The sequence below is a fragment of the Puma concolor genome, chromosome E1, assembly GCF_028749965.1.
Source record: "Puma concolor isolate L17-30 chromosome E1, mPumCon1.1.hap2, whole genome shotgun sequence".
Classification (NCBI taxonomy): domain Eukaryota; kingdom Metazoa; phylum Chordata; class Mammalia; order Carnivora; family Felidae; genus Puma; species Puma concolor.
In genome coordinates, this window is record NC_141680.1 from 19,884,986 (window position 1) to 19,898,576 (window position 13,591).

The 13,591-nt window shown below is 34.4% G+C and overlaps 1 protein-coding gene across 9 annotated transcripts in view; it reads left to right on the forward strand.

The window, feature by feature from the left end:
* The window catches only part of NF1 (neurofibromin 1), a 247,612-nt gene that overhangs the window by 52,270 nt on the left and 181,751 nt on the right, over positions 1-13,591 (forward strand). For all 9 annotated transcript variants that reach the window (XM_086686551.1, XM_086686554.1, XM_086686552.1 and 6 more), the window contains exons 2-5: positions 531-674; positions 2,378-2,461; positions 5,709-5,899; positions 12,251-12,357. In XM_086686551.1, coding sequence (XP_086542677.1) covers positions 531-674; positions 2,378-2,461; positions 5,709-5,899; positions 12,251-12,357 — 526 coding nt within the window. The remainder of the gene's footprint in view (positions 1-530; positions 675-2,377; positions 2,462-5,708; positions 5,900-12,250; positions 12,358-13,591) is intronic.

Genomic DNA, 13,591 nt, shown 5'->3' on the forward strand with positions numbered 1-13,591 from the left:
ACTGTTTGTTGTTCTGTTACTCCCTCAACTGTGTACTTGAGGGTGATCATCTTACCTGAGTTTGTCTTACTGTGTTTATTCCTGGTTATTCAGTTCTCATTTCTGAACAGTCTGCACTTATTTCCCATTAATTGATTAGAGGTCTGGGGCATAGATTTTCTTGGTCTGTTGTTGTTTTAAGAGTTCAGTGTTTAAGGGAAAGGATTGTATGCATTCTCTGAAATAATTTTTAGCTACAAGGAAATAGCTCTATTTCTGTGAGTCATCATCTCTCTTATGTAATGCTGGGTAAAGTTTTAATTTTGTAGGTAGAGATTTACAATTTCCAGACGGAAAGCTACAAAAATTGAAATTTCACGAGAGTTGTAGATTTGCTAGAAATGCTAATCTATATTGAAAATTGGAGTTTGAGATACAAATGTAGGTAACCGTGACTGATAAGAATTTTCCTCAAACCTCATGATTTTCAGTGAGAAATAGTTCTTTTTAGTCCTTTTCATGTGTAAGCTAACATTTTCTTTTTCCCTTAGCTTCCAATAAAAACAGGACAGCAGAACACACATACCAAAGTCAGTACTGAACACAACAAGGAATGTCTTATTAATATTTCCAAATACAAGTTTTCTTTGGTTATCAGCGGCCTCACCACTATCTTAAAGAATGTTAACAATATGGTGAGTATTTGGGCTATTGTTTTGTGGGGGAATTTGTTTTGGTTTGTTTTTGATTTAAAGATTTGGAGCAGCATATTTTGAAGTATGGAAAGTCCTTTTCTGTGGACTCCGGATATAAACATTCACCATTGTATTTTGTGGGTGAGCACAGGTAACCTTTTAACTTTCATTTTAGTTTTTGATTCTTTCTCTTAGATCCTTCTCTTATTTGTGACCCTATCTTCTTTTCTATTTTTTTTTTTTTTTTTTTTTTGGTGGGGGGAATTAAGATTTCATATAGACTGTAGGTCATATACGAATTGATCATGGAGTAATCTTTTAAAATATTTTTTTTAGTTTCTTCTTTGAATATTTACTTATCAGGTTGCCCTAGTCCTAAGTAGATGATAAATATGACCTTGTAGTGATAAAATGTGAGATTGCTTTTATGAAGATATTGTTTTATTTCCTTCCTCCTGTAACCTGTGACAAATTCTATAGTATAGTAGTTCAAGATCCCATTGTTGAAATGGTTTTCCTCAAATAGTCATTTCATCAAGTAATTCCACTGTCACAAGCTCCCAGTTGCCTTTTTTCCTGTTTTATAAAATCGATTTACATTCCCTAGGCTACAAGTTATTCCAGTATATATTTCTCCTATATCTCACAGGTGATCTGTCTTCTCTGTCAATTCCTATCTAAAACCTCCTTCATACTCAGTGCAAAACAACCGATCTGGGTGTTTCTTGATTAATTCTAAACTGCTTTTCCTGTCTTTAGCACTTATAACCACAATTTATATTGTTTGTATTGAGCATTGAGACTGACTTCTGGTTGTAGATTGTGAGACTCAGTCCCATTTTTATAGTCATATCATCTTTGGTGTGTGTTCTTTTTAAAAACTTGGTTAGACAATGCCCTAAACTTAGAAAACTGATAAACTGGAGGTGTGAGCAGTCATTTGCCATACAAAGAAATTTTTTCTTTATAGAAAAAATTAAGATTTTCTGAAGAAAGCAGAACCTCTTAGGAACACGTAAAGTGAATTACAGAAACACATTTAAGATTTTGTGGATCTCTTCTGTTGCAGTGTGTGGGGCATGGTGATAGGATGTTCCTTATATAAATATGTGGCTGTGTTCCCAGTTAGATGAAAATATTTGAATATTTGGAACTTTCTTTTCAAAAACAAAAACAAAAGCAGTATTGTGATATTGGCATTCATTTAGTGCTTACTGAATAAACTGACTTTTGGAAACCATAGTTTCTTGTTGGTAAACAGCATAGTATTAAATTTAAGGATAGTGAATGCCTAAAATTCACTGTAATTGGTATTATAGTATTTTGTTCCTGTAAGAATTTAGACTTTGATTATCTTGTGGCATCGAAGTTAAATGTTCAATTCAAGATTCTGGTTCAGGTCTATATGTATTTCTAAATCCTATGTATTTTTAAAGTATAAGCAAAAGTTATTTTCTTTTACTGTTACAACACTAATGACAGACTGTAATAAATGCCAGCATTTTCATTTGCCTGGGAATATACTTTGAGCATTAAGATAAAATAGAAATAATAGATTTAAATACAGTCTAATCTGGGAGGTAAAATGGAAAACATGATTTTTTTTTTTTTTTTCTTAATCCTTCGTCCCTTTTCAGATATGTGCTGATTTGTAGTAGGGAATAATAGCCAACTTTTAGTGTTGTGAATATCTTTTCTTTTAGAGAATATTTGGAGAAGCTGCTGAAAAAAATTTGTATCTCTCTCAGTTGATTATATTGGATACACTGGAAAAATGTCTTGCTGGGGTAAGTAAATCTAAAATAGGCAGATTTTGTGAATTCAGTTTTGAGAATGATCTGATGTACCAAAATGTATATGGACAAGAAAAGTCCTATGGATTTTTTTTGCCTAAGACATATGAATACGAATTTTGTTAACAGAGTTAACAGAGTACAGACAAGTTTTCAAGAGAAACTTATTTTCTTATCTTTTGTGAATAGATACTAAGTTTATTTATAAAGTGTTAAGCTTGAGTCACATATCTGTTTCAGGTTTTTTAGAAGAGTTTATGAAAAAAGCCACCATTTGACTTACTTAATTTCTCCAGATATTGTTAGGCCTGTAGCATTGGTTAGCTGTGAAAAAATGTGACAGGAAGACCAGGAGTAATCTTGTCTCTTTCCCCGTTTTAGTATTTTATCTGATTTTAGGGTTTTACTTTTCAAATCTATATAAAAGGAGACTTTAAAAAATTGTAACTATTGCTGATAGATCCTACCTGAAGAACACTTGTTATATGTACATATGAACCTACAAAGTAGATATGGGGAGGAGTAGTTGAGTACAAAACAGTTCTTTCTTCGGTTTCTTCTGAATAGTTACCTCATTATGTTTCAACCATGACTTAATTAGAATTTGTCAAGAATATTTTCGTTGTATAAAGCAAGGTGTTTCTGTACTTCAGCAGCCTTAATTCTTACCGGAACATGGTAGGAGCTACCTTCATTTTAAATGTCTGTTCACTAAATATTAGAGTTTAAATTATTATATTCTCTCTTCTTTGGCGCGTCTTTTGCCTTTATTCAGAATTGCTTCCGTATTCTACATGGTACGGTTTTCTGTGGTAAACCTTGTTGGGAGGGACTTGGAGATGAGGACTGATTGTGTGGTTGAGAAGAGAGGGAATGGTCAGCAGTGTTGGAGGAAGGGGTAGAGTATGGAGTTGGAAAAATAATTACATTCATTCCACTGTACATCCTGAGAAAAGAGACATGTTTTACACTATAGGCCACCAAACCTCAGCATAATGTTTTAAACTTTTGTTGACCCTTGACCGTATTCCAAAATTGTCAGACAGTGTTAATAGGTTTTCTACTTAAATCGAGGGTAAGCTAGTTCTGTTTTTAGCTTGGTGCTTTCTATTAATTTGTGGTGTGCTGTGGTTCATTTGTAAAATGGAGTGAAAGAGCAGAAGCACTGTTAAATAGGATGATGTAATTGTGAAGATGGACAGTTTAAACTTACCCTGAATCAGTTCTCTGTATTTGTCTTGTTGCTTTGATTGTAAATACCAGTATATGAGCCATATACTGTTAACATTTATAACTGAGAGGTAATGGTCAATGTATTTTGGAGAATGATTACTGCTATTATTGGCTCTTGTTTAATTGATACTCTTTGGAGATAGCCTAACTGAAACTCTAATAAATGGGCATGGTATAACTTATATAATATATAAAATATATGTTACTTTGCTCTGTTCTGTTGACAATGTATAACTTTTTTTCATTGAATTTACAATTAAAAAACAATGCTATTCATATCATTGAACAGTTGCGTTTTTCGCAATTGCCTTCAATAATTTTATAGTTGTTGATTTTCATTTTTAGATTGAAGTAAGTTGAGGTAGTTTAAGAAGAACAGCCTACAAGTGCATGTTTATCATATAAGTAGTTGAAATAACTGAAGGAAAATGATCAAATATTTACCAAAATCATATGCATAAAATTTTGTAGAATTTGAGGAATCTTTGTTCTTACATGTATGACCATTATTCAAAAGATTGCATACTTCTGTAATTATTACTTGCTTATTAATTGGAGTTTCAACATTTCTCTGGTTTGGCCTATAAGATATTGGCATCGCCACTTGAATTTTGCAGGGTTTTATGATGTCTCTTTATTTGCTGTCCATATTTTTCAGTGTGTTTTCATCTGAAAACACTTGGATTACAATTACAGAATCAAGCATAGCACACAGTTGTCCAAGATTTTGCTCTTGGTCATCATGCTTGGTATATCAAAATTGTCATTCTTACATGAATATTAGCTGTTAGGCGATATGGAACAGTGTATCTGCAGGATAGCTTCTCTATTGGTTATTTTGTTAATTCTAGACATTTCCTTTATAAAGTAGAGATCTTGGTGTTAACACCAAAATTGTCAAGCTCGGTGTGTCATTAATATTGGGACCACCTGGCATTATGTGCTCCTGATTTGATACAATATGTACTTTGCTGAATTACCTGAATGTTTAATCTGAATCTAATCAGACTATTAGATTTAGGTCCCAGCTACAGAAAATACAGTAACTAGAAAGACAAGGCACACTACAAAGAAATAATCGAATCAACAATATGGAGCATTTTGTAAGGCCCATTTTCTTAAATCAATGTTATGGAAAGTAACAATGAAGTGTAAGGAGTGTGTGGTGGGGAGAGATTGTTTTAGAATAAAGAGAGTAAAGGAATCATGCTGCAATCATCTGAACCTTTTTTGGGGCCTGACTAAATTAAAAAGAAGCTATGAAAGACATTTTCGGGGCCGTTGGGGAAATTTGAATATAGATTGGGTATTAGCTGATACAAGGGGAATTGGTTTTTGTTTTTGCATTTTTGTTCTTTGATGTGATTGTATTGAAGTTATATTGGAGAATGTCCTTATTTTTGAGAGATGCTAAGGTACCTGTGGACGAAGTGTTATAATGTTTGTAACTTACTTTGAAATGGCTCAACCAAAATAAAATTATTTGTAATAAGTACATATCTGTGTGTTTTAGGCAGTCCTCTAAAAGGCAGGTGTGATTGCCCATCCAGGAATGTATTTGGATTTGAGACAGATGACACAATGCACTCAAAAATGAATATGAATAAAGTTTTTTTTAGAACTCACAATAAACTTGGGATTCCCAGGAGTGGGAAGGCTTATTATGTAGGGAATTGGTGAACAGGGAACAAACAGGACTAGTGGTGGTGGTGGTGTGGGGGATGATGCTGGGGAGGATGGATGGGAGCCTTTATTGTGACTCAGAGGTCAAAGATGGAACCATTCTCTTTATTAGACTAACTATAGGTGGATACAACAAACACGATGAAATATTAGCAATTGTTGAATCTAGGTGATGGATGTGTTATTGTATTGAACTACCGTATGAATATATCATTGTCCACTATTGTATGTCAAGTCTAATGTATGCTTGAAAATTTTCATAGCAGAGAATCTTTACATGTAAATTTAAGAAAGTTACAGAATTATGTGATTATTTCTATTTTAGCAACCAAAGGACACAATGAGATTAGATGAAACGATGCTGGTCAAACAGTTGCTGCCAGAAATCTGCCATTTTCTTCACACCTGTCGTGAAGGAAACCAACATGCAGCTGAACTTCGGAATTCTGCATCTGGGGTTTTATTTTCTCTCAGCTGCAACAACTTCAATGCAGTGTTTAGTCGCATCTCTACCAGGTTAGTGTGTAAATCTACATAGGACTGTTGCAAGTAATAAAATTTTAGAAGTTTTCTTTTGTCTGCATAAAAACAAAAAGTTGACAGAAATGAATTTGACTTGGGCTTTTGTATAAATTTTATGCATTGATTTCTTTGAAAGTTTTATTGTGCAACATTGTGATATTGATGTGTACAATTGTGAGTACTGTTAGGAGGTTGAAAGTCCAAATTTTAGGATGATACATCACCCATAATTAGGTTTTTGTTTTTAACACTAGGTATGAGGTTTTGGTTGGCCTTTCTAACATTTTATTCCTTTAAATGGAATTAGCTAATCAGATAGAATAACTGATAAGAGTAGTCAGAATTCCAGTGACCTCCCAGCTCTGTTCTTTATCACAAGATTCTAAGTTACCAAACGAAAACAAAACCTAGCAATATGGAAGCACAAGGAAGTAAGTAATTTGCAAAGTAGACTTCTCCAGAAAGTGGACTGTGTTCTAAGTGTATGAATTGTAAAAGCTCCTTTTTTTTTTTTTTTTTTTTTTAGTATTTACAACAAATGTGCTGTTTTATTCTCATAGTATCTCTGAAATGTAGGTGATACTTCCCCCAGTTTACAGATAAGCAACTAATACCCAAAGAATTTATCAAGGCGGTATGTCAAACCACGGAGGACCCAAAATTTTTAAGTCAGACTGGTCAGAGTCTACTAGGTTCGTTATATTAGACTGCTACTCTAAACTTCCATTTTAACCATATTTTTACTGTTGTGCTTCAAGTTTATATGATAAATATTATTTAAGCTTTTACTGATAACAATCACTATGTGATATGCTATAGATGGGAAGAAATTGGTGTATAGATGGTGCTCTATGGAATAGAATTATAACTGATGGTAGCAGGTAATTCTGGAACTTGCTTTCTTACCAATGATTTGCCTATCGTATACAGGTACAGTCAAATGGGTCCTTAATTATGTTTGTTTATTCTTTGTTTACTGGTACATCTTTTATCCTTTGACTTGTCTGTGTTGTGTGAACAGCAGGCTTCCATTAGTCAGCTTTGGTCATTCTTCCGTTGTTTTCCAACAGGTGTGAATGAGAACATACATCATAATTAGAAAATTTGTGCTGTAGTGTTTTGAGGACTTGGCTAACTTCAAAATCTTGCCATCTTTTTAATAAATACAACATTTTTATAGTCATGATGCTAGGCAGTAATGTTCTTCAGTCCCTCTTCAGAACTGGTGCAAAGAAAATTAAAATTTTGTTCAATGGTGTAATAAGATTGATAATATTAGGTAATGTTTATACAATAGAAAATTGTCTTCATGAAATTTTTTGAGTGATAACATTTTATATTCTGAGTAATATTACACTAGATGAAGTAGCAAGGTAACTGACGCCTAGGGAATAGGTGGTGTGAAACTGTAAAAGACCAAAAACAAAACCCCTTCTTTGTTTAAATGATGACTGTACCAGCTTATTATTTGAAATAATCTTACATTGAAGGTAGAAAATTATCAAAAGAATAAAATGTTTTTAGCATATCCAAGTATGAGTTGCTTTATAAAGCACAGCAAATATGCCACCTTTTAAAAACCTGAGAAATTTTCTAGTCACCCAAAGGTTCATTTTATAGGATTTTGCAGCATTAGCACATGTGAATATGTAACACATGTAAATATGCTTTTGTGTATTTTCCAGACCTAGTTCACAGTTTCCAGAAGAGAAGTTAAATGTCTCCAAAATAAGCCAGTTTCTTTAGCTTTCAGGGGGCAGACTGCTCAGAAATGGGATCTGTGAAATACATGTTTCAGACGACTGCGTTTGCTGTTTAATTTAGCTTGTGCCAGACATAGGAGATGATCTTGTTAGAAGACCACTCACCTAAAAGACCATTCTGATGGTTTAATTTAGATACAGATATCTTATGACATTGCTGTCATAGGATTAGGTGGCTTAAAATATGCAAGTGACTAGAATGGCAGTTTCTTTCTGAAGATTGAGTTTATATGTCATGTAAATTAAATGGACCAATATCACGAACATTTGTTTGACTATTCTGCCTGTCCACAGATGTTTCTCTTTTAGGCTTAACATTAGCTTTTGATATTTCTTTTTTCTTTTTTTTAATGTTTGTTTATTTATTTTGAGAGAGCGCGAAAGAGTGGAGGAGAGGAGAGGCAGAGAGAGAGGGAGAGAGAGAATCCCCAGCAGGCTCCTCACTGTCAGTGCAGAGTGTGATGCAGGGCTTTCGATCATGACCTGAGCTGAAATTGAGTCTGAACCCTTAACCAACTGAGCTACCCAGGTGCCCCTAGCTTTTGATATTTCTGTCCTTTGATTTTTTTAGGGGAATATGGACTACAGATCTTAAGTTTATTGTTCTGCTGAAGTATATACATGTTCTGTGGCTCATAACACTCTTTGATGTAGAAGATCAGCTGCTTTCTCCACAGAATTGTTGCACACTCGTAATAGATCTAATTGTTTTGTAGTGGGAGGGTCCTGTGGAATATCTGATTTGACAAACCACCAGAAGCAGAAGACTCAGTGATTTTTTTTAAAATTTATTTATTTAGAGAGAGAGAATGAGTGGGTGGGGGGGACAGAGGATACAAAGCAGGCACTGTTGCTCATAGCAGAGAGTCTGATGTGGGGCTCAAATTCACGAACTGTGAGATCATGACCTGAGCTGAAGTCAGATGCTTAACTGACTGAACCACCTAGGCACCTCAAGACTCAGTGATTTTAAAAGTTCTATTTGATTCTTTTACAAATCTGTTTTTTTTTTTTATGGTTTCTTTATTCTTCTTAATAGTTTTAAATTTCTTATATGACTATAATAATTTAAAACATACTTATTTTATATTCTCTTAAGATTGATCTCATAATGCTTGTATGTGCCAACTCTCATTCACAGTGAATGGTTTCCTCTCTCTTTTGTGAACTTGGATTGCAAAGTCATCTTTAGTGCACATCTCTATTTTCTTTGGGGATCTCTTGTAGCCTGGAGCTGTGGGAGTGTCCTAGTGATGGTTTTTGCATTTACATTTGTTTTTGCCAAGTACCCAGCTCTGGACTTATTTTTTTGGTTAATTTCTCATCCCTGGATTGTATTGATAGTATAAATGTGGACCTCAAACCCTTATCAGGTAACAGCCCTGGGTGACTTTTTCCCCTACCCAAAACTTAGCCAGAGCAGATAGACATCTTGTGCTGGTAGATTTTTTTTTTCCCCCCTTCCACCCTTCCTTCATTCTTTGACTCTCTCTGTGCAACCCTCTTTTAAGGAAGTGCATAGTTCTTGCTAGTCTTTTGTTTTTTCCAGGACCCCAGTTCTACTCCCTGCACTATTAAGGTATAAGGTTTTGTATTCAGTCCCATGTAGATGTTAGACCAAAACCCCTAGGGTAAGGAGAGGAAAAAGCCTACCCACCTTTGTGCTTCCTTTGTTACAAGATAAGGCCATGTCTTCAAAATCGTCTCTGGTTTTCATTTTCCTCTTCATTTCTGGACCTGGGTGGATGGGTGGTGGTTGGGGCTGGGGGTTGTTTTCATTAATTTCTGTATATTTAATTTATATATTTTTTAATTTTTATGTTTATTTTTGAGAGAGAGAGAGAGAGAGAGAGACAGCATGAGTGGGAGAAGGGCAGAGAGAGAGGGAGACAGAATCTGAAGCAGGCTCCAGGCTCTGAGTTGTCAGCATAGAGCTCGATGCGAGGCTGGAACCCATGAACCCTGGGTTAATGACCTGAGCCGAAATTGGACGCTTAACTAACTGAGCCACCAGGGGCCCCTATTTTAAATTTTTAAAATTTACTTGTTTTAGAGAGAGAGAGAGAGAGAGAGAGAGAGAGAGAGAGAGAGAGAGAGAGAGAAAACGAGAACATGAGTGGGGGAGGGGCAAAGAGCAAGGGAGACACCGAATCTGAAGCAGGCTCCAGACTCCAAGCTGTCAGCTTGAACTCCAGAACTGTGAGGCCTGAGCCAAAGTTGGATGCTTATCTGACTGAGATACCCAGGTGCCCCTCTTTTATTTCTATATACTTTAAATATCTTTTTGTTGTTATTCAGTTTATCTGGTCTTTCTGGATGCTTTAATGGTAAGTTTTCCATTTCACTTCTTTTGCTCAAACTACCCTTTGATTTCTGTGTTTCAGAAATGACAATTAAGCTTCAGAAAACACCCCTTTCCTATGGAAATACTGGGCTGTATAAAGAATTAAACTTTTCTTCCATTTTTCACAAATAACCACAAGAGTCAGCTTTTCAAAAGTTGGTGTTGCTGATTTATTAATTTGTGTTTCCTAAGGAATCCTATTCCATATTTCCTAGACTCTTTGCAGCAGCCGTGGAATTTTTAGCATGTAAATCAGTATTGAGGACCCTCTTATTCCCAGTGTGAACTGCTAAGCTTTTCTCACCCTGATGATATGAAGAGTGTTAGTGTAAGTGCTTGGAATAGTTTTAATGTTAGCTATACATCTGCAGACTAAAGTGAGTGGAAGAGGAATTTGCGAAGGAAGGAATCGATTGATTTTATATTTAGCAACTGAAGGTTTAGTATGGTGAGTAATGCCAGTTTAAGATTGCATTAAAATGGTTCCAATCCCAGTTAATATTATAAATAAGACTTTGTAGTATTTGTGCTTTTTCACCATCTCCCTGCAGTTACAAACATTAGTAATTCCATTTATCTGCTTACATTTTGATATCTATGAATTGAAATAACGAATATGACTCATTAGGGAGCACAATTCAATAGATTAACAATGTCAACTTTTGAAAAGCTGACTTCTGTGGTTGTTAGTGAAAAATGGAGGAGAAATTTTTATTAAGACTTATGTGAATTTTTTTATCAGTTAAAAAATATCTATATTTGTTGAGTGTTAAATTTTTTTACATTTGTGATAACTTCATATTTAAGGGAAATTTTGGGGATTTAGAAAGATTCTTGCCTTTATAGGAATAAGTTTGTGAAGGAGGGACATTAATCAAATAATCACATAAATACACAGATTGTGAAAATTGCAAGGACTGAAGGCTTACTCATTTTTTCAGCAAAGTAAATGTATCTTATAAATGTAGATAAAATATCATTCATGTTTCTTTTTTAAAATTTTAATTTATTTTTTTTTAAATTTATATCCAAGGTAGTTAGCATATAGTGCAACAATGATTTCAGGAGTAGATTCCTTAATGCCCCTTCCCCATTTAGCCCATTCCCCCCTCCCATACCCCCCTCCAGTAACCCTCTATTTGTTCTCCGTATTTATGAGTCTCTTCTGTTTTGTCCCCCTCCCAGTTTTTATGTTATTTTTGTTTCCTTTCCCTTATGTTCATCTGTTCTGTCTCTTAAAGGCCTCATATGAGTGAAGTCATATGATACTTGTCTTTCTCTGACAAATTTCACTTAGCATAATATCCTCTAGTTCCATCCACGTAGTTGTGAGTGGCAAGATTTCATTATGATTGCTGAGTAATACTCTGTTGTATGTATGTATGTATATATATATATATGTGTGTGTCTGTGTGTGTGTGTGTGTGTGTATACATATATATATGTGTATATACACACACACACATATATGTATATACACACACACACCACATCTTCTTTATCCATTCATCCATCGATGGACATTTGGGCTCTACATATTTCACTATTGTTGATAGTACCATTCATGTTTCTGAAGTTTAGCTGATGTGATCAGAAGTTAATAAAATTTATTTTATAATTTAAAATTTGAATTAAAAAAATTTTTGTTAAAGAAAAATTTCAAAAATACACATAACACAGAGAATAGTATTTCAAATACCTAGGCATCTTTGCTTCACCAGTTATCCACATGCTATGATTTTTTTAAAAATAAAAATTATATGTATTTAAGGTATACAATGTGGTGATTTGGTTTGGTATATACACAGTGAAGCCTATGGTTTCTTTCATCATATCCCTTGAATTAATTATTTACCTTTAAATTTTATAAGAAATATTTAATGTTGGGGTGCCTGGGTGGCTCAATTGGTTGATGTCTGACTTCAGCTCAGGTCATGATCTCATGGCTTGTGGGTTTGAACCCCGCATCGGGTTTTGTGCTGACAGCTTAGAGCCTGGAGCCAGCTTCCAGTTCTGTCTCCCTCTCTCTTTGCCCTGTCCCTGCTCGCGCTCTCTCTCTCTCTCTCTCTCTCTCTCTCTCAAAAGTAACTAAACATTAAAAAAAAAATAACTATTTGTTGTCTTATTTTTGTATGTATATTTCCTCTTACAAATTTATCATTGGGGTGAGAAGAATCTGTTCAGTTCAGAATTTTAGACTTTCCTTAAGATAAATTATTTTTGGTTTTTACTTTTCAGGTTACAGGAATTGACTGTTTGTTCAGAAGACAATGTTGATGTTCATGATATAGAATTGTTACAGTATATCAATGTGGATTGTGCAAAATTAAAACGACTCCTAAAGGGTAAGTGTAGATGTATATCTGAAACTAAACACTGTCGGTGAAAAGCCAGTGTTTTGAATGTACAGGTTTTTTGTACTAACTGTGTTGAACTGGAACATCAAAGTGGATTTGATAATGCACATATCCTTGTGAAATGGACAATAATGCTTAATGGTTCAAAAATTTTTGAGCCTTTGAAAACAAAAAAAAAAAATGAGTATCTTAATTCTTGGCAATGGAAAGTTTTGTTCAACCATAATTTTTGCTTTAACAAAGAGTGCTGTTACTTAATTTTTCTAGAATTTCATTACTTAAGGATAGCCATAGGTTATCGAAATTACCTGTTTAGCTGTTATAGTGCTAAACGCAGGTAGTTTAGCAGGATATCAGTGTCATTACAGAATGGAACCAGAAGATTGTGATCTTATGACAAAAGGAAGAATTGCGTCAGGAATCTCATTTCTGACATTTGTGTTTTCAGATCTTTTAATGACTTTCTGACTTTATAGCATTATCAAGTCTCTTATCTTTCCAGTGCCTTTTGCTTCCTTGTACATTTCAGTTATAGTCCCTGAGGATTACATCTGAAGTTATATCCATGGGGATATTACAGTGCTTAATATGTGATTTTGAAGCTTTGGGTAATGCTTTGTGTGATTATGTTGATGAAAATAAACAGTCACAAGGAATTGAGAGAATTTTTGTGGGAAACCTGAAAGTTAATATAAATCAAATATCAATCAGCATTATTAATAAACTGAGTATAAATACCTAAATTCATTTCACACAAATTGTTTTTAGTTTTCTGTGATATTGAATCCTGTCTAATTTAAATGCGAAACTTTATAGTATATGATTCAACTTTTTAATTTTACTTTGTGTATTGATTAAGGAATTATGAAAAATGTTTCTAGTGTCTGACATAAAAGAAGATTTAGTTATATTAACTTTGAAAACCTCAACAGTTCTGCAGTGTCATTATCAAAACACTTTGTAATTTTTTCTTTTCTTTTTTTTTTTTTTTTGAGAGACAGCACAAGTTGAAGAGGGGCAGAGAGAGAGGGAGACACAGAATCTGAAGCAGGGTCCAGCACAGAGCCTGATGTGGGACTCCAACCCATGAACTGAGATCAAGACCTGAGCCAAAGTTGGGTGCTCAAACCACTGAGCCACCTAGGCGCCCCAGTGATAGTTTTCTTAACATTTGTTTTAAACTCAGTAACTGGTTCACCAGAGATTTAAAAAGGCTATATCT